Source organism: Toxorhynchites rutilus, chromosome 2 (genome assembly GCF_029784135.1).
Source record: "Toxorhynchites rutilus septentrionalis strain SRP chromosome 2, ASM2978413v1, whole genome shotgun sequence".
Taxonomy (NCBI): Eukaryota; Metazoa; Arthropoda; class Insecta; order Diptera; family Culicidae; genus Toxorhynchites; species Toxorhynchites rutilus.
The window spans coordinates 31143584-31168328 of NC_073745.1; the positions used below are offsets into that span (position 1 = coordinate 31143584).

The window sequence follows — 24745 nt, forward strand, 5'->3', positions numbered from 1 at the left end:
TATTATTTGCGCATTTCACCCAGATGAACACAAAATGGCATCTTTTCTGCCAAAAATGAAATATTTCCTGCCAACGCTAGTTTGGGTGTACGTTTTTCATTCTGTTCCGTTTACCCCATTATCCTGCGATACAATTGACGTATGTACGAGGTTTTGTCGGAAAGTAGTTCTCAAAATTTCTAACAAATGTTAACACATGTTGCCATTGAAAAGAATGTTTATGATTAATGAAACTAAACACGCGATGTGTTAGTCGGCTTCACATTAGTCCGAGGATCCATTGCCACAATAGAAGCTGCCTCCACAGAGATTTGAGTCGATTTTCATAGAAATTCAAAGATTACTATCAGAAACCTTAGTCATAATGCATAACTCCACAGTGCAGGTGGTACCATCTTACTGAGATAACAAGACCTAGTTCAAATACTCCGCATCACCAGTTCCTTAAAATTGTTATCCGTCTTGCCTCGAGTAAACCGTGAGTGATCGGTCGTACCTTACTGAATGAAGAACTTAGATTTAAAGGCGAATAAACAAACAATAAATTAATGGATCTGTGAAGCTATAGCGATTGAGCGTTACAAATAAATGAATAGAACTTCTAAACATGAAAATCATCAACCAGACAATTTCCTCTTTCACCAAAAGCGAAGGAATGCTGTGATATTTTGAAACATTACAACAAAAACTTGTTCAGTAGTAGATGGTACAACTTTAATGAATATGTCTTACCAATGCTCTATGTACAGTAGATATCACATACAAATTCGAACAGTCGTATCGCACGTTCATGAAGGCCGATCTTGCCTTGGCTTGAAGGGATCGCTCCACACTCGCATATCTGTTGGAAAATATTAGAAAAGAGGTATTAATTCGACCATAACGTGATTATTCAAAATTTACACGGAAAAGATTAGGAGGAAATTTTTTACTCCTTTACTATCTTTTTTCACTGAAAGAATCATTCTAATCTCGTATCATCTTCATATAAGATTCGAATTCTTTGATGATCACTTTGCTAAATATCTCAGATTGATACTTTCCAGAAATCCAATGATAGTGAGAAAGGGTCATCTATTGACTCTTTCTGAATCTCGTATGTCACTCATATATTACATTGACGCTGCCAGCTCATATCTTTCTTTTGACGTAGGATTGCGTCCTTCGGCAACATATTGGGGTACAAATTGAAAATCGAATACCGAGCACATCGTGAAAATTGTCCAATTTCAAACGCTTATTGTTCAGTCAATTCATGATGGATTGATGAGATTTTTACGTCAATCGATTTTGGCACTCCATAACAGTTTTTTATATTGAAGAAAATAATATATGTCATGAAACTAACTATCGAACAATCGGAAAATCTCAACCCCTATCCTAACAGAAATACCCACTTCTGATTGGTCGAAATTAACGACACATGCGGCGGGTCCCTAACAGAGACATCCAAACCAAGCTGCCTGAGGGAAATCGGCATTGCTAATACATTAAAGTAGGGGGAGCTTTTGCTCCCACCAAAATGTATTCCCTAACAGAGACTTCAAAACCAAACTGCCTGGCGAAAATCGGCATCGCAAATACATGAAAGTAGGGGGAGTCTTTGTTCCTACCGAAAAATATTCTCTAACAGAGACATTAAAACCAAATTATTATCAAATAGTTTAACGATGTAATTCTTCAAACATATCCAAAATCAACAGATAGCCTAAAGGAATCCTACGTCAAAATATGCGGTCGGACACAACCCTCCTGTGACTTTTTCGTTAGTTTTTTTTACGGAGACTTTGAACCTTACGATTCATTCGTCTTCAGACAGCTCATATGCGCACAATATTACAGAAACTCAATATTATATTTCCACGGTATGAAATTGATTGAAATACACCAGAAACCATGGAACATATCTCAGCACGCTCGCTAGGCTCATATTCTTTTCATCCCCACTGAAGTCAATACGAACATCTTTGCACTGTCCGGCATTCTAGCAACATGTTCCGCCAATTGCACTCGTTCAGACTTGACGATTTCGCGGATCATGGGTGCGCCGTAGAGATGCGCCATTTCGTGGTACATCATCCTTCTTCGTTCTCCGTTTTTCCTGTACACCACTGTATATTGTTCTGAGCACTCGGCTTTCGAAAACACCAAGTGCTTTGAGTCCTTTTCGAGTATCGTTCATGCTTCGTGCCTGTGGGGCACAACCGATCGAATTAGGGATTTATACATATACACTTCCTACGGCGTGAGTTTTTTGGACTTTAGGGATTTGTGAAGCCTACGTTGACTCTGCGTCTTCGAATGTCACGGCTGGTGTTATTGTCGGTTGTAATTAACGACCCTCTCGCTAGCATTCTTCCGATTATGTCTACGTCGTTGGGGAAACAGATAAATTGGCTAGACTTGCTGAAAATCGTGCCCCGCATGTTGAAGCCCGCTCTCCGTGTAACACCTTCCAGTGCCACAATGAAGAGCAGACAGGAAAGTCCATCGCCTTGTCGAAGTCCCCTGTGAGTCTCTAATGATTCCGACCGATCCCTGAGATCCGCACTCCGTTCATCTTTGCCTGAATAAGTCTTGTAAGCTTTCGGGGAAAACCGTGCTTCTCGAAAGAAATGTGTTTGGTGCTTTCGCTTCAGTCGGTATCGTTCCATGTTTGTCGAGTCGCTCGTTGCAGCATGGTTGTGCGTGCTGCATCCCACTCGCTCAGGAGCGCCCGACACTCGTCGTCAAATCATTCGTCTTTGCTGTGTTGCTAATTACTGCTTTCAGTAACAACCTCAGATACTGCGAGTATGTTGTAGCAAGGTTGGGCTCCTGCAGTCGCCGTAGATGGTACCGTAGTCAACACTGATGTCTTATGGTTTTGACGATTGATAGTTTAGAACGCAGTTTGATCATCACCAGGTAGGTTATGACTTCGATGATATCCGAGAAGTGTCGACCGACGATCAAAACCGGGTCGATTTGTGTTACTGTTTGCTGAAGTGATCTCTAGATGTAAGGGTATTGGAAGCTGTACTGAAAGAAGGTGTTATGTTTGGGTATGCTCTTGGAGGCAGCGAAGTCGATAAGTCTTAGCATGTATGATAAACATTGTTATTTATATTAGCCAAATCGAAATTATCTGAACGCTTTATAGTTCGCTATCAATTCCAATCTCTTTTAGTTTTACTGCGATATCATTGTCTACATTTTCTGATGAGCCTTCAATCAGAATCTTCAAAATTCACGATTTTTACTACACTGTTGTGAAGTGTGCTTTTTAAATTCAAAGCAGTTTAAACCAAACAGAGTCCAAAACAATTTCAACTACTCGGCCATAGTTGAGATTCGGGCATATGCATCGGATTTTTTTTTATCAAAAATGATCCTCTATCACCTCCCAAAAGATTCCGATTTAGCATTTATAGTCAACTAACAAATACACCTTGATATTCACACAAATTGATGTCGACTCCAGCAATATTAGAGGCGAATGAACTGCAAAGTTTAAAGTCTCTTAAAAACAAAGAACCTCAACCTTCAGCGATTCCAGTAATCGAAATCGTTTGGGAACTTGACAGATGAAGTCAATGAAAACTTGATTGAATTTCAAGAGTGGGAATTATTTCAGTCGTCTCTTTTCTCGAAAAATGTGTAATGAAAAAATAATCAAATCGAAACTAATGTCTGCAAGCACTTACTTCCCGGCTGAATCTCCTCCTGTCGGATGCTGCCACGATTCGACTGTTGAATTTTTTCTGCAAAATGAGGGAACCAATTTATAGAAAAGTAAGCATTAATTGAGGTTCAGTCCTACTGTATTTCTCCGGATACAACATTGGGTGAACGATGATAGGATAGCAAGCCAATCCAATGAACCCCACCAATCCACCAATAAACAGGAAATAGTTCCGACCACGCAAAATGATTCGTGCCATCTTCAGGTGATTGGGTAATTATAGTACTACTAATTAATCTGAGCCTCGGTCAACAATGATCAAAATGTTCTCGAAATGTTACGCAAAACAGAATTCTTGCAATGTTATGAATGCTCCGTAAAAATGACACAATAGTATAATATGACATCGTTCGGCGAAAGGAATCAACAAACCCTGAGACTGAGCATAGAAATGCCCTCAATTTATTTGTTTGCTCTACCATACCGACAGCAGACATGGAATCACTGCTGTCATCCAGACGATGGAAGAATCTAGCCACAATCAACAGTGTTTTCTTTTAAACGAAGCGTAGAATCAAACGAATATTCGCATAGAATATGACCAACGTTACGGTCGTGTTCGAGTACGAGGAGCCAGAGTACTGTCGGCTCTGCTTCTCCGAAGCCACCAAAAATAATGAGCTGTGTACTATCAAAGAGGCCTGCACCAGGGACGAGGATGACATCATTGAAATAATCCGTGGGTTGTTGCAGATTGAGGTCAGTTCATTGCTCACCTTTTCGACGACCTGCGTCTTACCGAGTATTTTCTATCTTTTTACAGCTGGATCCTGGAAGTGACGCTAACTGCTTTATATGTTCTACCTGCGTGGAAAGTTTGGATGAATTTTACCGTTATCGAACGCTGTGCCGACAGAACAATGTTATCCTAAAAAAGGAGGCCATCGAGCGACAGCAGAAACAAATAGAGCTGGCCAAGTGTGCGATCGAAAATACTAACGTACTCGATCAAGTGAACGATGGCGAACCGATCAAGGTGATAATCCGGATGAATGCCGAAGGAAAACCATCGGTTCGGTTGCAAGTGAAGTCAAAACAACCAATTGATACCTCGGCCTCCACCAATAACGCTGCCGTTGCCACAACCAGCACCAGTAGCGCAACAAACATTCCAACAGCACCCGAAAAGACAACAACGACCAAGGAACCTAGCAAACTCATTCGGTTACCGAACCAAAACTTCTACTTCTATAAGACCCCCGCTTCCAACTATGGCTTGATTTACGGTGGCTACCGGTTTTGTGGATCCGTTCCACGGAAAAGCCAAACCTACTGGGTTTGTGAGCAACGCCAAAGTCACAACTGCATGACGCTTATCTTCGTGGATAGGTCTTACAGTACGTTCTTTTTGAACCAGGGCCATAACCACGAGCCGCCCAAGGTTCGATCGAATTTAGTCATTTTCAAAGCTAATGATGTCTTGCATGATGTTATCCAGAAGGAAAGGGCACGGGAGCAACGATTGGCCGAGAATGTGAGTTAATTGTAATTATTTATCAGATAAAAAATGCTAATTTTCTTATTCTTTGAATTCAGAGGAAACCACAGAAGAAAATCATCCGATACATTAAAGCGCCCGCTTCAGAGGTTCTAATAAAGGACGAGATATCCGTTTATGGAGATGATGAATCGCGGGATACTATATCGGAAATTATAGACGGTAATTCGGATGACGGAATGGTATCGCAAATCAAAGAGGAAGACGACTGCACGAGTGAGGAGGACTCACAGTCCTCAACTTCTGGTTCTCAGGTGGAGGTGGATGGCGGAGATAACATGTACATTATACAAGAGCTAGCTTAGTGTGAACAAGCTCAATTGAATAGAATTCAATGAACATGGTATTATTTATGACGATGAATAACAGCTTTATTTGTTTGAGATGTTAATTATTTTCTCTCCAACATTTTGTATATATACACACACACACACACACGCACGCACATCCAATACAGTCCTAATGGCTGTTCTTGGAGCTAGCTACACATTCCCTGATCTGGTGCACCATCCACTGCACCCCGTCTTGCAGTCCCTCGCCCGTGATTGCGTTGCTCGAGCTGATATGCCACGGTTTATCCTTGATTTTTTCCAGTCCCAGTCCGGCGGCAATTTTCACACTACTCAAAGCATCGGTGCAGTCCATCTTGTTGGCGAAGAAAAGTATCGGCACACGACGATTAGCAATGTCCGGATGTTGGAGTAGTATTTCCAATTCGTCCTTGACTACCACTGCAATGGGTAGAAGATTTGCTACAAAACACTCCTCTATTCGTGACACGTAACAGTGTGCGGTCTTACCTAATCGCATCCGATCGCTCGAATCAATCACAAACACAATACCTTGGCACGCTTTGAAATGGTGTTCCCAAAGACTTCGATAGCGTGTCGCTCCGGACATGTCGAATGCGGTGAAGAAGACTCCTTGATCTGCGTATAATGAGAGAATGTGTTTAGAATATGAAAGTCTTAAAAAGGGACTCACTCTATTCATTCATTTTAAGAATTAAAATTTAATTTATATACTGAATAATTGAATAACATCAGTCGTCAATTTCCGAAATTGAAAAGATTAAATCTTGTTCACAACATTGTTCCGCCAATGCACTCTGTCTATGGCTGCACCAAAGACCAACTCCGGGCCGCACCGATTCTTCCCAATTTCTGCTCTACCTGGTCCAATCACCTCGCTCGGCTTCTCTTCTTCTTGTCCCCACCAGATTCGATGCGAACATCATTTTTGCACGGCTGCTGTCCGGCAATCTTGCAATATACCCTGCTCATCGCACTCGTACAGCCTTGGCGACTTTCTGGATGTTAGGTTCGCCGTAGACTTGTGTTCGTGGTCTATCCTTCTGTCCTCTTCACCAAGAGCTTGTAAGTCCTCTTCGAGTATCGTTCATGCTTCGTGCCCATAGATGACTACCGTTGCAATCAGGGATTTGTACATGGTACACTTCGTACGGAGCCGGAGTTTGTAGAACTGTAAGGATTTGCGGAGCCCATAGTAGGCGGGACTCCCGTTGATTATGCCGTCGCCGTCGATCACAACACTACTACCAAGGAGGATTCTGTTACGATCAGCCCCTATTGCTAACATGTATTGAGTCTAATACGCATTGAACCTAAGCTCAATCATCCAGCACACCTCTAAACAATATTCCGGAATTTATCATCAGCCTGAAAATCACCACACAGCCATGCAAATACGATGTATTCCTATCGGATGCCCTACGAGATCATTTTGTAGCAGGTATCCGTGATCAACGTCTCCGGAAGAAGTTACTTACGGAGCAGATGGTGTTCACTTACGGAGTAAAAGGTGTTCACTAGCATGAAGTTGGGCAGCATTCGTAAATCAAATCTGGGAGATGTCGGAATATTTTTTCAGCTCGGAACGATCAAAAAGAAGGTGCATCAGAAGTCAAGCGCCAAATACAACTAACAAAAGGCAGAAAACAAAGGAAGTCGTCCCTTCAAACAAGCATCAAATCCGTGCTTCCGGTATTCATGTGGAAATACAGGTCACATTTCCACATGTTGTCGTTCAGAAAGCAGCCACACGTCAAATCTGGAGGAACCAATCGCGTCGCAGAGATGTCTCAAGCGGTCGAGGTTTTACGTCTAAACATGTTTGTTTGCTGGCTTGGTAGGCAGCAGAGTCGAATTTGTCGTCAGCGGAAGCCGAGACAACGAATGAAAGAAAACAGCATCATGGAACAGTCAACTAACAAATTGCCAGTCAGATCCTTCACCCTCTATAAGGCCGTGGAAACTAGGCAACGAATCCATCAAAACTTCAGAGAACATAATCCTTACATGAGGAAGAACACATATTTACCTTTGATAAAAACTGCATATGATCTATATGGATCGACAAGATTGAGCTTTGTTGAAATTTTTAATTCAGCGAAATAGTTACAAAAATTGTGCGCTATTCTAAATTAATAAGATACGAATATATATGTCTCTACATACAAATATTTACTCAATTGAAGCAGATTGATTATACAAAAAATTTCCACAGGAACAGTGCATTTTTCACACTGTGATAGTTTTTCCGGATTAGGTGAACGATGTTCTTCTGTAGGCACTATGCTTTTTGGCCTAGAATGCTGGTCTCGTGAAAATGTAGACTATAATGAACATTCGTGTACAGATATTCTTAATCGGAAGTTAGTTCCGTCAAAAAAGCAGTCGATCATGTTCAAATTATGAACATAACGTTTGCATTTAAAAAAATGGACAAAAATTACCGATTTTTCATGGGTTTACCTTCACACGCACTAACGAAACTACCCATGCAGCATCAATCATAGTAGCCTATGAGTCAGCAGAATACCGAGTGATACCGAAAACAGTGAAGCTACTCCGTTCAGAAGTGTGGCAACATCTTTACACTATTGGACAACAATCAGAGTATCGAATCAGAGTACCGACGACCCTGATCGACAAGAAGCTCCAAAGGATGCTGAAGAGGAAGATCGAGGGAAAAGTGGCTACATCGCTGCTTGCGCTTGGCCGGGAGTTCGGTGCAACCAGCCAAACAGTGGAAAAATACCTGGCCAACGTGGGCATACATGTCAGGAAGCGGAAGTCCCGTCCACTGGTTTCGGAGCTGCAGGCAATGACGCAGCGGCAGCGGCTGAATAAGATGGTCAAGTTGATTTTCCCGGCGAATCGCAAAGTGGCGGTTGTGAAGGACAACGAGACTTATTTCATTCTGGATGGCAACGACTGGCAGGGCACTTCGCATTTTACTTCCCTCACGAAGGAAGTGAGCTCCGAAGTGAAGTTTATTTCACACACCTCGTTCCCCAAGAAGATGCTGCTGTGGCTGACAACTAGCGAGAAGGACATTTCAAAGCCGCTCATCTTTAGCTGAACGGGGAAATTTGTAGTACCACTTGCCGGAATTTGCATCGTTCATCAAGAAATACCACAAGGGCGAAGACGTGGTGTTCTGGCCGGATCTGGCGTCGGCCCACTACTCGAGGCGATCGCTAGAAGAGATGGAGCGGCTGAATATCGATGTTTTACCCAAGTCGGCAAACCCGCCCAACGTCCCCCAGCTGCGTCTCATCAAGAATTTCTGGGCAAACCTGAAGCGTAAAATCTACTCCAACAATTTTGTCGTGAAAACTGAGAATAATAAATTGATAAATAGAAAGAAGAAAGAACTCAAAAACATGCTTACACGCATGTTTTCGTCCGCCATGGCGAATTTGCCGGAAGGCCGCACGCAAGGGCGTAGATTTTTTTGCAAGCAAGCTAATATAACTACCGCCCATGTAAAATTTATCAAACTCAATTATCTGCAAACGTTATTCAGCCAGAAAAATCATTCAACCCTTAGTTATGATTTCCGGGTACCTGAATGCTCTACGGAGAAGTTAAATATTTTTTTTACGTGGGACTACGTCTAACCGGAATATATGGAGGGTAAAATGAAAACCTAAACACAGAACATGCAGGAAAAAATGAAAGATTTCGAATGCTTATAGCTCGAACATTTCGTACTGGATAGGAGAGATGTTTGCATCAATTGATAGGGAATATTTCTACGCATCTATCGCAACTAACAAAATGTTGTTTTTCATTAGATAAACAATTGAATAACTGTAAAATATTAGGCGTTATCTAAACGCCCTAACTGCATCGTTTTGATTGGCCCGATTTACGGTTTCCCTAACACAGCCATCAAAACCAAGCAGCCTTGGGGAAATCGGCATTGTAAATTGTATTGTATTGTATATTGTATAATTCATCCGACATTCTGTTTGTGTTGATGAATAAAAACTTAGACTAGTTTACATACATGAAACTCCACAAATACACAGATAAAAACAGTCATGCTCTCCTCAATCTATTCCTAAATCGGTTTGACGGTTCTCCAAACTGAAACGCAGATTCCACCAAAGAAAATTCACGAATCATCGGTTCATGATATCCGTATAGAGTTCGATGGAAACTTGGCTGTAGCAGGGATGATTGCCGCAAAGTCCTTCGGGGAACATGGAAGTCAAGTTGTGCAAGTAACTGAGGGCAGTCCACTTCACCGTTCAGGAGTTTCGCTACGAATACCTGCCGGTGCAGTTTCCTTCTGTCTTCCAGCGTGTCCAAGGCTAGTAACATGCATCGATGTGAATAGGGTGGCAAATTGAACGGTTCACGCCACGGTAGGTTGCGCAATGCGATTCTCAAGAACCTTTTTTGGACACACTCGATCCGATGTTTCCAAATTAAATCATATGGAGACCAGACGATAGATGCATTCTCGAGGATAGGTCGCACTAACGAGCAATACAGCGCTTTCAGACATTGCGGGTCTTTAAAGTCACGAGCTATTTTGGATAGAAATCCCAGTTGTCGATTTGCTCTACAGATGATAGAAGAGTAGTGAAGATTGAAATCCAACTTCGGGTCCAATAGAACACCAAGGTCTGTTACACGATCTACTCTGCGCAGCGTAACATTTTCAACAGAGTAATCGTAGAGGGTTGGGTTCATAGAGCGGTGAAACGTCATCACCGCACATTTTGGAACGCTGATTTTGAGTTTATTGCGATGGCACCAGTCAACGAAAGTATTCAGCAAAGTCTGAAGACGATGGCAATCCTCAATCGAGTAAACAACAGCATACAGTTTAAGGTCATCAGCATAAATCAGTTTGCATCTGACTCCCAGCAGAGCTGCCACATCGTTGAAGAACAATGTGAACAGAAGTGGTCCCAGGTTGCTTCCCTGCGGTACGCCGGGAGTGCTACTGAACGCGGAAGAGATACACGAGCCAAGTCGCACCCGAAGAGTTCTTCCCGTCAAGTACGATTTCAACCACGTTATTAGATGCTCGGATACTCCAAGTCGCGAAAGTTTGCAGAGCAGGATTTTGTGGTCGATCTTATCGACCACAAAATCGAGGGTGGCTCCGCAAATTCCGCTGAACTCTGAGTACGTGAGATTTATACAAAGCACTATTTAGCCTACAATAAGTAGCACTAGCGCGCTTGAAATCACGCTTAGTGTCAGGCGTTTTATGAAGACACAATTTTCGCTGTGCTGAGTTACAATCACGTTTTAGCTGTCTGAGCTGAGGGGTACTCCAAGCTTGAGATACATGAAAGTAGGGGGACTTTTATTCTCATCGAAAAATATTCCCTAACACAGACTTTAAAACCAAGCAGCAAAATCGGCATTGCAAACACACGAAAGTAGGGGGAGCTTTTGTTCCCACCGAAATGTGTTCCCTAATAGAGATTTCTAAACCAAGGTGCCTGGAGAAATCGGTATTTCAAATTCATGCAAGTCGGGGGTATTTTTGTTCGAACTGGAATGTGTTTCCCTAACACAGACTTCAAATCCATGGAGCGTGGGGAAATCGGCATTGCGAATTCATACAAATCGGGGGTATTTTTGTTCCGATTGAAATGTGTTTCCCTAACACAGACTTCAAAACCGAGGTTTCTAGGGAAATCGGCTCTGCAAATAAATGCAAACTGCGAGTACTTTTGTCCTCGCTTGCCTTTGTGCAGAGTGGAATATGTCTGTCCTAACATGATCTTCTAAACTTAGGAACCTGGGAAAATCGTGCATTGACACTAGAAGCGAATGAACTTCCCAGTTTCAAGCAAATTCGGGATTCGAGAAGTATGTACACTTTTGGGATGTAAACTTCAGAGGGAAATGTAAAATAAAATAATCGTTTGATAATTTTTTTTTGTCTTTATTGGAAAGATTTTCAGCCTTAGGCTGGTTCATCAAACGTTTGATAATTCTTCCGTTCATATATTTTGTTCTAGTCATCATACCAAACGTAAAAGGTCCTTCATTAAATTTACTTGTAATGAATTGACTTTACATGGCATTTGTTCATTTTTTTCACTCACAGAGCAAATACATTAAACTCAATTGAATTTGGAAACTGTTTCATTCAATCAAGAATTTAGTCAATACAAACGAATGATTGCTAAGCTAAGGTAGTTCCACGTCAACCTTGCGGTTATATCATAGATATAACCCACCCAACTGATCGGAAACGGAGAAAATTTGGCCAATTCATGGAAAATACAAAAAAAAATCAATCTAAGCCAAGGGGGAACGTCCCGGAATATGTGCTAGTAAATTAAGTAATATGCATCACACAAAAACTCTTGTTCAGGAAATACCTGTTTCACATACTTCATGTTAGCTCTGTGAAAAATTTCGCGCTAGTAGAAAGACCGCATCTATAAAGTATCAGTAGTATCAATCACGACACGTCGGAAATCATATTGTGATAGTTGGGCTCGAAAAATGTGGCATGGATAATGGTGATATCTATCGCACTTTGCAACGACTTGGAATCACTCGCAATTTCGTGTATCGTGCTGGTTAGAGGCTATGGTTTGTTCTACTCGTCCCCCGTATATTGAGTCGCTCAAGTACGCAAGGCAAGTTTTATGGGCCTACCGCAAGGCTCCTGCCTAAGCCCCCTCTTGTACAGTTTTTACGTCAATGATATGGATGATTGTCTAACTAGAGACTGCACGCTGAGACAACTTGCAGACGATGGAGTTATTTCCATCACGGGTACTAATCCCGTCGCTCTGCAAAAGTCGTTGCAAGATACCATGAACAATCTGTTCACGTGGGCCCTCAAGCTGGGTATCGAATTCTCTACGGAGAAAACTGAAATGGTCGTTTTTTCTAGGAAGCACGAACCCGCCCAATTCCAGCTTCACCTATCCGGCAAAACGATCCAACACTCTATGTTTTTCAAATACCTGGGTGTATATTTTGATTCTAAATGTACCTGGGGGAGACACATTGCGTATTTGAAACAGAAATGCCAGCAAAGAATCAATTTTCTCCAAACAATAACCGGAACATGGTGGGGTGCCCATCCAGGAGACCTCATTCAGTTGTACAAAACAACGATATTGTCAGTGTTAGAATATGGCAGTTTTTGCTTCCGATCAGCTGCCAGGATTCATATTCTCAAGCTGGAGAGGATACAATATCGTTGCTTGCGTATAGCCATGGGGTGTTTGCATTCGACACATACGATGAGTCTCGAAGTTTTGGCAGGAGTACCCCCGCTTACTCTTCGGTTCACAGAATTATCCTACAGATTTCTCATCCGTTGCAAGATCATGAATCCATTGGTGATTGATAACTTCGAAAATCTACTCCAGCTGACTCCTCAGTCAAGTTTTATGTCTTTATACCATGAGTACCTTACCCACGACGTGCACCCTTCACCAGGCATCTCCAACCAAGTTTGCTTCCCATACTTTTGCAATTCCTCTGTCATTTTTGATCTGTCCATGCGACAAAAAATCCATGGAATACCAGATCACCTACGCTCCAATGTTATTCCGTCGATATTTTCGGAAAAATATGGGAAAGTTGGATCTGATAAAATGTTCTTTACTGACGGTTTATACATAAACGGGTCCACTGGCTTCGGCATCTTCAATGAAAATTCCAGTGCCTCTTTCAAACTCAAAGATCCTTGTTCCGTGTATGTCGCAGAAATGGGTGCGATATACTATGCTCTAGGGATCATTGAAACACTGCCCATCGACCATTATTTTATTTTTTCAGACAGTCTCAGCTCAATAGAGGCAATCCGCTCAATGAAAGTTGATAAACGCTCATCTTATTTCCTAACAAGAATAAGACATCTATTGAGTGTTTTGGTCGAAAAATTATTCAAGATTACCTTAGCATGGGTTCCCTCTCATTGCTCGATTCCGGGGAATGAGAAAGCGGACTCGCTAGCTAAGGTGGGCGCTTCAGAGGGCACACTTTTTGAAAGGCAAATTGCCTATAATGAATTTTTTCACATTCCTCGTCAGGACACACTCGTTAGTTGGCAGCGCATGTGGAGTGAAGATGAGTTCGGTCGTTGGTTACACACGATTATCCCTAAGGTCTCGACGAGTGCATGGTTCAAGGGATTGAATGTAGGTCGTGATTTCATTCGCGTGATATCTCGGCTTATGTCCAATCACTACAACCTAAACGCGCATCTCTATCGCATTGGGCTCGCAGCAAACAATCTTTGTGGTTGTGGCGATGGCTACCACGACATCGAGCATGTTGTCTGGTCGTGTATCCGGTTCCATGCTGCTCGCTCTCAGCTCTCTAGAGCACTGAGAGCAAAAGGCAGACAATCGGATATCCCCGTCCGGGATATCTTAGGTAGCCGGGATCCTGATCTTCTGCTTCATCTATACCTGTTCCTCAGAAACGCCGATGTCAACGTTTAATGATGTTTCCTTCGTTGTGCCCCGTTTCATATCCCTCCTATCCAATCGATAAACTTTTACTTAGTCGCGGCAATACATACACACACTCTTTACAGATGCACGGGCCAAAGGTTGTGCAGTCCACTGATCATTCAACAAGAGCCAAAGGTTGTACCGCTCATGACAACTCTACACGAGCTGATGATTGCGCCGGCTAGTGACCATTCTATCCTGGATTCCTCGAGTCGAGAAAGACGCACCACGCTAGATATGGGGTACAGACTAGGGGGGCGTTGCTGATTAATGGTCAGCTGCATCCCAATAGGAAGTAGCCCGTGTTGGGCACACGCATAGAGCATCGAAGACTGCAACATACCAATTATGAGAACACTTGTAATACTAACCTCGAGCCAACCGCGAGTAATCGGTTACATATTACTAACATAGTTGTAAGACAAAAATTGTCAAAATATTGGACTCCCGGCCCCGTCAGGCTAACGCCACATGTGCCTTAATAAAAAATATATTTTGGAAAAAAAAAAAAAAAAAAAAGTACGCCCTCACGTGCTGCAATGGTCAGATCGTCTCCAGCTATGCTGGAAGGCAAATGTAGATCATTTCGAATAACTTGTTTGTGTAGTTAATTTGTAGCTGTTGAGTAGCTTAATAAAACTTAGAAAAAAACAATGATGGCCATTTGACGGTTAAGAATGGAATGAGAGCGAGGCTTTGTTGACGGAGAAGTACTGTAAGAAGCGAAAACTCATTTCCAATTGAATGCGAAGACCGATGGCTTCATAGTTCCCTGCCTATCCTCAGTTGAAAATGACTTTGCCGAGTCTGCCATACAAATGAAACACAAATTTCTGTATTACTTATTACTGTATTACTGTATTACTAAATTATTAATCAAGCAAACGAAACCAAAGTTGGCATTTGAAAGTTTTAGAGTGCAATAAATGTTCTTATGGTGAATAGACAATCCTCCCCTCTCTCTAAGGAGAGGCTGCCATACAGATGAAACACAAACTTCTGCATAACTCGAGAAATAATCAAGCAAATTGAGCTAAATTTGGGATTTGAGGATTTTTGGGTAAGAGAAATGTTTCTATGTATGACACCCCTCCCTTCTCTGGAATGGAGAGGGGTGTCATAAAAATAGCACACATATTCAACCAAACATAATCCAACCAAACACGACAATTGAAAATTTTCGGAAATCTCTGAAAAAAATGGAAAAGTTCGAAAAATTCAATTCGCATGTGTTCTACAGTTACATATTGACAAGTGTTATTAGTCCATTTGATGTTCGTTCGAAAGTGGAAATAAATTTTAATGTGATAAAACGCACTCCTATATGCTCTTCTATCTATATAAATAAATATGGATCGCCGAATGTGTTGATAAGAGCAAAACTCGAGAAAGAAATTGTCCGATTTAGAGCTCTTTTTTATTCTATCATATTTTCTATATCAAACATTTATTCCATGTAACGAAGAAACATATTATTTGAATTGGTTGAACAATCTTGAACGAGAATTGTGTCTGAAAATAATTTTATTTTATAATGACGTGTTTTGCTAGAAGTACTAGGAATTTTACAGTAAAAGGTAATTTATAAGGGTAGATTGGAAGATCAATCAATGAACAGTTTTGCGACTGGACCCACAAACGTGGGCTTAATAAAAAAACGTGGTTGTGGTGACAAAAAAATAAATTTTGGGCGAGACGAAGTTTGCCGGGTCAGCTAGTAAATAATAAAGATGATTTCGAATAGTTTGATTCCGACCAATATTCTTTCCGCAGAAAGAACTTGAAATAAATAGAAAATTCATCACATCCTCTATACATTACGCAAAAGCTCGCGCTTCCTGTTTCCCTATTTGCTCACCGGCTGGCTATCAACGGTATCAGCTTCTCAACGAACACTCCCAGCAACGGTAGGAGATAATAAAACAAACGACTTCAACGAGACAGCCCTTGTTTTACCATACACACTAAACTCATTATAAATTGTCGGTCCATTCGTCTGGTTTGTAGCAGTCGCGTCAAAACATTTCAGCGGTCAACAAGCGGTTCTCAGATCTTTCTGCGTCAAGATGCGTATCGGAGCTATCATTCCCAATTTCCAGGCGGAGAGCACCAAGGGCCCGATCGATTTCTACCAGTGGCAGGGTGATTCGTTAGTGTTCCTAGGCTGGGATGCGCCGTGGCTAGTGTTGTAATGGAAGTTTCTTTTCATTGTCAGGTGGTGTGTTCTTTTCTCTCATCCCGCCGATTTCACCCCGGTCTGTACGACCGAGTTGGGACGGATCGCCGTCCATAGGGAGCACTTCGCGAAGAGGAATGTGAAAATTTTGGCCCATTCAGTTGATGACCTCAAGTGCCATGTGGACTGGGTGAATGTGAGTGAAAGTTGTTTCGAGTGATTATGTTGCTTTGAGGATTGCTTAAGTTGTGTAATTATATCTTCATGAATAGGACATCAAATCGTACTGTCCGGATATTATCGGTAATTTCCCGTACCCGATCATAGCTGATCCTACCCGTGAGTTAGCTGTCCGATTCGGTATGCTCGATGAGAAGGATAAGGACGATCCAGAGCTGGCGCAAATTGTTCGTGCACTATTTATTATCAGGTGAGAGGCTGGATTTTTGAAATTGTGGTGTCCAGTATCCAGAATATTGCAAAGACACTAGATAATTTTCTTTATACTGTCTATAAATTTCCAGCCCAGATCATCGTGTTAGATTGACGATGCACTATCCAACTTCAACGGGTAGAAATGTCGAGTGAGTAGACCGAATCTGAAAGCAAATAAATCACCCACCCAAATCCAGATCTCATCCAATTACACTTGTCTTTTCTCTTTTTTTTTTTTGTTTCATTCTGTTTTCGTGCCTGCTCAATTCCGTTATCTCATCCTGAACTTGGCAAAATACAGCGAGATTCTACGAGTCATTGATTCGCTTCAGCTCACGGATCGTCTGAAAGTGATTGCAACTCCTGCGAATTGGACGGTAAGCTTACATAACATTAAATTGATAATAGCACAGCTCTAATCGCTTTCTTTCCGCGGCAATCAAACAAAAAGCCGGGCACCAAAGTGATGATCCTGCCGAGCGTCTCCGAAGCGGACGCCGACAAGCTCTTCCCCAACGGAATCGAACGTGTCTCGATGCCATCCGGTCATGTGTATGTGCGCACTACAACCGACTACAAGTGAACACCACAGCTGGTTGTGGGATTGTTTGTTACCTTTTTGTTTTTGATTCTGTTTTCATCTCTGAAGTACAATAAAATATTGATTTTTATTGGAGAGGCACGTACAATCTATGTATTTATCACTGTCCCTTTTCGTATATCTTAGTCCAACAGATTGTTGTTTATATTTATTTAGGAATGGAGATTAATTACAGTCAGTGCACGGCGCGCATTTCGATACTTCAAGGTAAATGGGAAGTAGTAGCGATACTTTAAGGTACAAAACAGGTTTGTTTCGTTTCGGTTTCTACTGCTCAGCCGGCTCGATTACGTGCACATTCGTTCAGATTATTCATGGCAGTTATTGATTTATGTCACGCATGGGGGGACAAGGCTACACTTTTCTGTTATTGGCGATGATTTGCACAGATTACCATCTGAGGAAACAAAAACTTGGGACCTTGAAATCTAGGGTAAATGTACAATTACACGTTCGGCAAGACAATTCTCGTCAATACTGAAGACAGTAAAACGCAACATCGCGTGAGCTGTCCAGATTTAGCATACACCCATCACGATGCACTTGACCCTCATACGACAAATTCGTTCATCCTTGAGCACAACAATGTTATTCTCGGCAGTTAGATACTTACTCTGGAAACGTTCGACACTGAAGCCAACCGTCGGAACAATGAGCGAGCTTCGCTCGTCCGGATTCTTAAAGTGGTTCACAATCGTTGACTTGCCACTGTTGTTCAGACCTACCACAAGGATGTTAATTTGCTCCTTCTTAATCTTCAGCATACTGGCAAGCTTGTCGAATAGACCCATTTTCGCTGCGATTTGATCGAAGCGTTTCTTCGCACCAATAAATTATTTCTCGTGTTGGGGCGTAGACTATGTCAAGGTCACCAGTGGCCTCTACAAACAAAGTAGCAATAAATCGCTACTGATGGAGAAGAACTTTGCCTGGTCGAAGAACTGTTTTTGCTTCACACGTCGACCCATGACTGGTATCGATCACACATATCCTACATTCCTGCGCTCATATCCTCCGATAGCGATACTTTCCACCTGATGGCGGTTCCTAATGGCAGCGAGGGATTGTTATTTGTCCATACCAACGCCCAGATTTTCTACGCCGTTGCTGCACAAAAGATTTGCGCATCGATTACAGCGGGTTGCATATTGCATAACAAAACTGCATGCAAGTGAATGTTTTCGCTCACAATCCGACGTTGTGAACAATCGGTCAAGAATACTAATGACCACCTGACTTGTTCTTCTCGCACGTGAATTGAATTGGTACAAGTTATCTCCACAATTCAAAAAATTGACTAGTAGTACTAGGAACAATGGACATTTATCTACTGATGAGAATACGACTCATAACAAACCGAAGTCGGAGCCGTCTGTCCTCTATTTGTTACCGTTGTCCAAAGTTTGAGTTACCGGTTACCCTAGAAACCGTTAGCTGTATGAAAGTATGGAAGGTTGAGTATTCACGATATGTCTGTTGATTTCTGAGCATATCACAGGCAACCTTTTTTTATGAGGTACGAGACAAATCGCATTTGGCAAACATCATGCTGTAAAAATCGCATGGTCACTATCAAAATGCATACCCACCTAAATATTAGACCGCTTAGAACTGGATCGGGTTCAAATGGGTTTATTTTGCTCATGATTCTATGAATCGGAAAATTCTTATCGTCTGGAATATAGGTGAAAAAAACAAATCAAGCATCGTTATTCGGAATAAATTGCCTAAATTTTTCATTTGTTTCCAATTTTTCATGTGATCAAGGATGGTTCCAATCGTATCAACGAGCGTTCGTTGCATTCATTCAACGCACTCAATCATATGTTTTGCATCACCCGTGGAAGAGAAAATTGACGTGTCGAGAGAAACAACGAATGAATACAGTTTGGTCTATTCTGCGCATCGGGTGATACGGAACGACAGTTGTCACTTCACCATCACAGGAATCATTTCACCCGATTCCAAAAGTTCACTCACTTCAAGTAAAAGGTTCATTTCTTAATAAGTGACTGGATGAATCGTAAGAGACGAGGCGTTCATTCGACTGGTTATCAAATCGGTGAATTCGGATTTTTGTGTTGTTAGTGCATCAGGGATGCCAGGTGAATTTAAAAAAAATCATGATGGAAATACCTTCACAGTAAGCCAAACTTCTCAAAAATGAAGTCATAGCTTCAAATCTGGCATCTCTACTGATAGTGCCTTGTTTAGAATTGAGTTTGCTTCTAAAAAAGTGGAATTTGAATTGAAACTAGAGTAAGTATCAATCGCTATGAGTTCTTTTGAGTTTTGGTGGACTGATGACGACGATGATGACGAAGGTTCGTATATGTAGACTACAATTATGCGCCTGGAAAGACGGAAACTGAGAGACAAATGTAATCCTCTCGAGATACCGCATGATACGTAAGTTTTTATTCAAATTGAACACAATTCAATTTTTAATTTGGGTCTGATTTCAGGTTTGTAAATTGTTTTCGAGTCTCAAAAGATCTTTTTAAATATCTACTGAATATAGTTGAGAGAAAATCAGTGGTTGTTGGATCTTCATCGGTGCTGCCAATAATTAAACTATCAGCAGCGTTGATATTCTTCGCTGAAGGCAGTTACCAAAGAGGCGTAGCAAATGATTTGTTCGCGGGAATGGCGCAACTTACACTGTCGAAGGCTTTAGCATCCATAATTTCCATTTTGGAAACGGAAGTTTGTCCAACTTCCATACAATTTCCTCTGGATGAAGAGGAAAAAAGACGGGTGGGTAATGTCGGGGACATAACCGGAGTGACGTAGGACTATACAAAGGGGACAGCTTTTGTTAAATATATATTTTAAATATATTGTTTTATTTCCTTCTCCTACGTGAATACCTACCTATCTACCTGAAAAATGGATTAGTTTACTGTTTACTCTTTATGAATATGTTGATGGTTCTGAAAAGAACCTTTGGTGTTGTGTTTTTGTTATCACTCGATATTCCCATCTTGTTCGGTTAAACCTTCCTGTTTAGCTATTGCGTTTGCCACTCGCCACAGCTTTCATAGTTGGAAAATTTCTTCCCATCCAGCTTGTGACATATTGTTCAGTAAATTACATTTAATGCGACGTGCCGGAGAAACACTTTGCCACTCACTGAAACTAATTGTTGCCTTGATGAGCGCCGAACTGAAGCTGCTCTGTTCTTGATGCGGGTTTTCTGATTGTCGTGAGCAGCTTTGCAAGCCAACTCGAGCACTCCGACGGCCGAAACTCTATAATCTCTGTTAGGTATACTGGTGCTCCGGCACCAATCCGTTCGGCCTAGTTACCCTTGTGGAGCAATCAGTGAATGCGACCAACAGGGAACTGGAGACCTGCACGATTCGAGTGGGACTTTGCCTTTCCCTTAACTTGTCCTCCTTTGTTACGTCCACGATGCCGATGCCGTACAACCACACGGGTTTACGGTTTGAAAGAAAATAAGAATTTTTTTTGGGGTCCGCGTGTTTTATACTCTAGCGGTACACACTCACAGGATGGAGACAAATCGGCAGACTCAGCCAGAGGGGCGAGTCCAACGAGACGAACGAATGAGCGTTAAAAGGGAGCGATGGCAGAAAAATACATTCATTACGATTTGTTCGCTCGTTGGATTCACATGCAGGCTAAAAAGGGTCCTTTTCAGGATCACAAAATTATCTTCAATCTAAAGAGTTTATTGTTTTGTTATCACTCGATATCCCCATCTTGTTCGGCTAAACCTTCCTGTTTAGCGATTTGTTGCCACTCGCCACAGCTTTCACAGTTGGAAAATTTCTTTCTATCCAGCTTTGTGACATATTGTACAGTAAATTACATTCAATGCGACGTGCCGAAGCGCCACTCAGTGTCGTATTGGAGGCGATTTTAACCTGTAATTGCAATGACAGTGGTACAGTGTCGACTTTCAATGTGGGGTCATAATTTGGATCTCTATGTTTACAAAAATGTCCAACTAAATAAGTCGTATTACATGTCCGTCCAACTAGCTAAATTTCGAACTAATTGTAAATTACTGTACTTTCAATCTGGAAACAATTTAAGAATTAATTAATGAAAATTAAATAATCAGGAAAGTCCCCAACTATCAATAAGCTCAGAACAAATGCCAAATTCACATACTCTTCAGATCCTGGCAAACAAATTATGAAAAAATCAATTTGTGTTTTATTATTATTTTGGATAATGTTTTAGAAAGCATTGAACTGTATTTCCTAAACTCTTTTTTGGAAGGTTTAATGGCCCTGAAAAGCGCCTTGTTTTATGGAATTGTTCCAATTTAGAAAACTTTGTACTCGTGATTTTGAAAAAAACCATTTCGAACGCCCTCGATGCCGCCTTGTTCTGAATTTGCCACCAAAGCAGAACAAACACAAACACAAAGAACAAACTTTGTTCTTCTGCTACCTGCTGCCGTTTTGCGATTGCGTTTGCCATTCGCCACTCGCTGCAACTGCCAGTTGTTGTCTTGATGTCCACCGAACTGAATGTGTTCTGTTCTGAATGCGGTTTTTCTAGGTGGACTGGTGCACTGGTACTAACGCGCTCGGTCTAGCTACCCTTGCGGGGAACTCCAGATCAACACGAGCGGGAACTCCAGATCAAGGTTCGAGCGGGATTTTGCCTTTCCCTTCACTTTTCCTCCTTTACCATGTCCAGACATGGCTGCTAGGGTTGGTTTGTTGATGTGTTGTGATGCGAACCGATGTGGTGTACGGTTTGAATGAGAATGATCGTTAAGGCAGCGGAGCGGGGATTTTTAAGCTGACTGGCTGGCTCGAGAATTACGCATGTGTGAGACTGCGACCAATGTTTCGTTCATTTTTTTTCTTTTTCCTTTCCAATCGTGCTTCATTCTATTTCGCTGCTGCTCTGGTTGCCCGTTTTGGTCGGTACGATTTGAGGAGCACAAAATGAACCAATCAAAAATGGGCACATAGTGCATTTTGACAATGCTTGATATTTCACAATTATTCAATTATTTATCTCAAGAAAAATGAAATGTTATTCATTATGATAGATGCGTAGATATATTTCCTATCAATTGATGCAAAAACCTTTGCGATCTATTGAGAAATGCTCGAGTTATAAGCGTTCCAAATCTTGCATTTTTTCCTACTTGTTCAGTGCCTAGATTTCCATTTCACCCCCTATATCTTCCGGTTAGACGTAGTCCTACGTCAAAAAACGCGATTAAATATGGCTTTTATAAGAGAACAGGATTCCCAGGAGTAATTGGGTGCGTTGACGGTACCCATATTCGGATTATTTCGCCTTGTGCTAATGTTCAGCATTTATATTACAATAGAAAAGGATTTCACAGTTTGAACGTCATGTTGGTATGTATTTCTCCGATATATTGTTAAGATCTCTATTATTTGCTTCTTTATTTTGTATAGATCTGTGATCATAAACAAAGAATTCGCTACGTAGATGCCAACAACCCTGGTTCTAACCATGATTCCTTTATTTGGAATAAAAGTCCATTAGATAGTGTACTAAATGAGAAGCACGAAAATGGAGAAAGAAATACGTGGCTTTTAGGTAAGCATTTTCAAACAATGTGCATGGTTGAACAAAAAAAAAGTTTAATTACAGGAGATGCTGGATACCCTTTGAAGCCCTATTTGATTACACCGTTTCGCACTTCTATCAGTGCACCAAATTTTCAACACACCAAATTCAATGAAATACATTCAAAAACAAGGATGATTGTTGAGAGAACCATCGGAGTCATGAAAAATGTATTTCGATGCACTTTAGGCGCTCGCCAACTGCACTACAAACCAGAGAAGGCAACACGGATTGTGAACGTGTGTTGTGCTCTACACAATCTTAGGCTGCAGTTCAATGTACCGACAAATGACGAAGACTGGTTGTCGATAGAAAATGATGAAATGATTGAAACTGCACCAAATGATGAAATCAACATTTCAGCCATCGACATTCGACAACAAATTTTGAGCTCCATTACTTAACATTATAATAGTTTTGTGAAAATTATATATTGATATAAAAATCACTTCAACAAAACCAAATCTCAATGATGATGATGATGATGATGATGATGATGGTCCCGCCACCTTCCCCTACAGAGGTTTGAGCAAGACGAGATATCTAGAAGATATTAACTTTTTTCTTAGCTTTGAAATCAGTTTACCAAAAAAAAAACGAACTGATTTTACCTACAGATATAAATTCAAAAAATGTTATTTTATTACATTATCAAAAGAGAAGCCAATACTCAGTCTCATCCTCCACTGAGCCGATACGGTCCCGACGAGGCCCTTGCAGCCAATTGGTCCACCAGAGCACGAGTCCAACCGCCAGCCTAGTTTTGGACAGACAATGACTATCCCCATCCAGAGAAGTCGAGAAATTTTCCATTACGGATAAATCCTAGACCGGCTCTCACAAAAACTTTTATTTTATATCCTTTATATCTGTGAGACGCGCGCGAGGCTCAAACTTATGTAGACTACTTTTATTTTTTTTTTAAACTTATACATAAGAAAACAACAAAATGAAAAATAAAAATAGTCCATCATCACCAAGATCATGACAGACATAATACTGATAAATACAAATTAAAAAAACAAATAATATTGAAAAAAAAACAAATTCCACATATAATCCGTTAAAAAAACTTCGTCAGATAAAGTATTCATTAAAAAAAATATATAAATAAAATCTACAATAAACTGTCCACACAAAGTTATCCGTTCGTATAAAACTTCGTCAGTTACTATAATTCGTCAAAAATAAGAAAAAACATTATTCGGCTGTTAAGAAAATACAGCTTTAATGTGTGAAATACAGTGCCTCTTGAATTCTGTTAGTGTTGTTGCGCATTTAATATGTCTTGGCATCGAGTTGAAAACATTTATTCCTTTGAAATACAACGAATTTTGTGAAGCACATGACAAGTAATGAGGTGTTCTTAATTCATTCGCGTTTCTAGTGTTATATCTATGAAAATCACTTCCTCTTTCAACTCGATCACTCAAATATCGTGGCAGCAAACCGTTTACTACTTTAAAAATGAACACCATAGTTAAATAAACAATTCTTTGCTTCACGGATAACCATTGCAGAGCGTCCAGCATCAAAGATGAGGAAGTGAACCTATTACATTTTAGAATCAATCGCATTATTTTATTCTGCAAGCGCTGTAACCTCGATATTTGTGTGTCATTGGCTAAAAATAGAATGGAAGAACAAAAGTCTAAATGAGGAGAGATGATTGATTTGTACAGTAGTATTTTGCTGTGAATGGTCAAATCGTTTTTCAATCGACATAAGATTCCATACTTTTTGGCAATTTTCTTGATGACATTGTCAATGTGAGTGTTGAACTTGAGTTTGTCATCAATAATCACCAAGATATTTAATTTCCCGAACACGATCAATAGTCTCATCATCAATTACAATAGAGACGTTTTCATTAGAACGATTTCGCGAGATTACCATGTATTTAGTTTTATTTATGTTCAATTTTAACTGCTTATACTTCAACCATCTACTTAAAG

At 41.0% G+C, this 24745-nt stretch overlaps 5 protein-coding genes across 5 annotated transcripts; 3 read left to right on the forward strand and 2 right to left on the reverse strand.

Moving 5' to 3' along the window:
* Positions 1–697: 697 nt before the first annotated feature.
* LOC129768653 (small integral membrane protein 20-like) lies at positions 698–4078 on the reverse strand. The gene is made up of 3 exons (XM_055770431.1): positions 3803–4078; positions 3687–3743; positions 698–841 (listed from the first exon to the last, which is right to left on the reverse strand). Exons 1-3 carry the CDS (start codon positions 3921–3923, stop codon positions 789–791), a joined length of 231 nt encoding a protein of 76 aa, XP_055626406.1. The 5' UTR covers positions 3924–4078; the 3' UTR covers positions 698–788.
* A 54-nt stretch (positions 4079–4132) lies between these two features.
* LOC129768650 (uncharacterized) lies at positions 4133–5613 on the forward strand. Its single transcript, XM_055770427.1, has 3 exons — positions 4133–4423; positions 4488–5198; positions 5261–5613. Exons 1-3 carry the CDS (start codon positions 4262–4264, stop codon positions 5525–5527), a joined length of 1140 nt encoding a protein of 379 aa, XP_055626402.1. The 5' UTR covers positions 4133–4261; the 3' UTR covers positions 5528–5613.
* On the reverse strand, positions 5275–18566 carry LOC129768652 (ADP-ribosylation factor-like protein 6). Its single transcript, XM_055770429.1, has 3 exons — positions 17812–18566; positions 6023–6151; positions 5275–5953 (listed from the first exon to the last, which is right to left on the reverse strand). Exons 1-3 carry the CDS (start codon positions 17987–17989, stop codon positions 5682–5684), a joined length of 579 nt encoding a protein of 192 aa, XP_055626404.1. The 5' UTR covers positions 17990–18566; the 3' UTR covers positions 5275–5681.
* On the forward strand, positions 15977–17273 carry LOC129768651 (peroxiredoxin-6-like). Its single transcript, XM_055770428.1, has 6 exons — positions 15977–16135; positions 16202–16358; positions 16435–16592; positions 16687–16746; positions 16899–16974; positions 17049–17273. The coding sequence occupies exons 1-6, from the start codon at positions 16053–16055 to the stop codon at positions 17178–17180; spliced, it is 666 nt and encodes a 221-aa protein (XP_055626403.1). The 5' UTR covers positions 15977–16052; the 3' UTR covers positions 17181–17273.
* Positions 18567–19482: 916 nt separating the features above from the next.
* LOC129764387 (putative nuclease HARBI1) lies at positions 19483–23194 on the forward strand. The gene is made up of 5 exons (XM_055763401.1): positions 19483–19607; positions 19664–19941; positions 22395–22555; positions 22616–22760; positions 22815–23194. The coding sequence occupies exons 1-5, from the start codon at positions 19546–19548 to the stop codon at positions 23192–23194; spliced, it is 1026 nt and encodes a 341-aa protein (XP_055619376.1). The 5' UTR covers positions 19483–19545.
* Positions 23195–24745: the final 1551 nt, after the last annotated feature.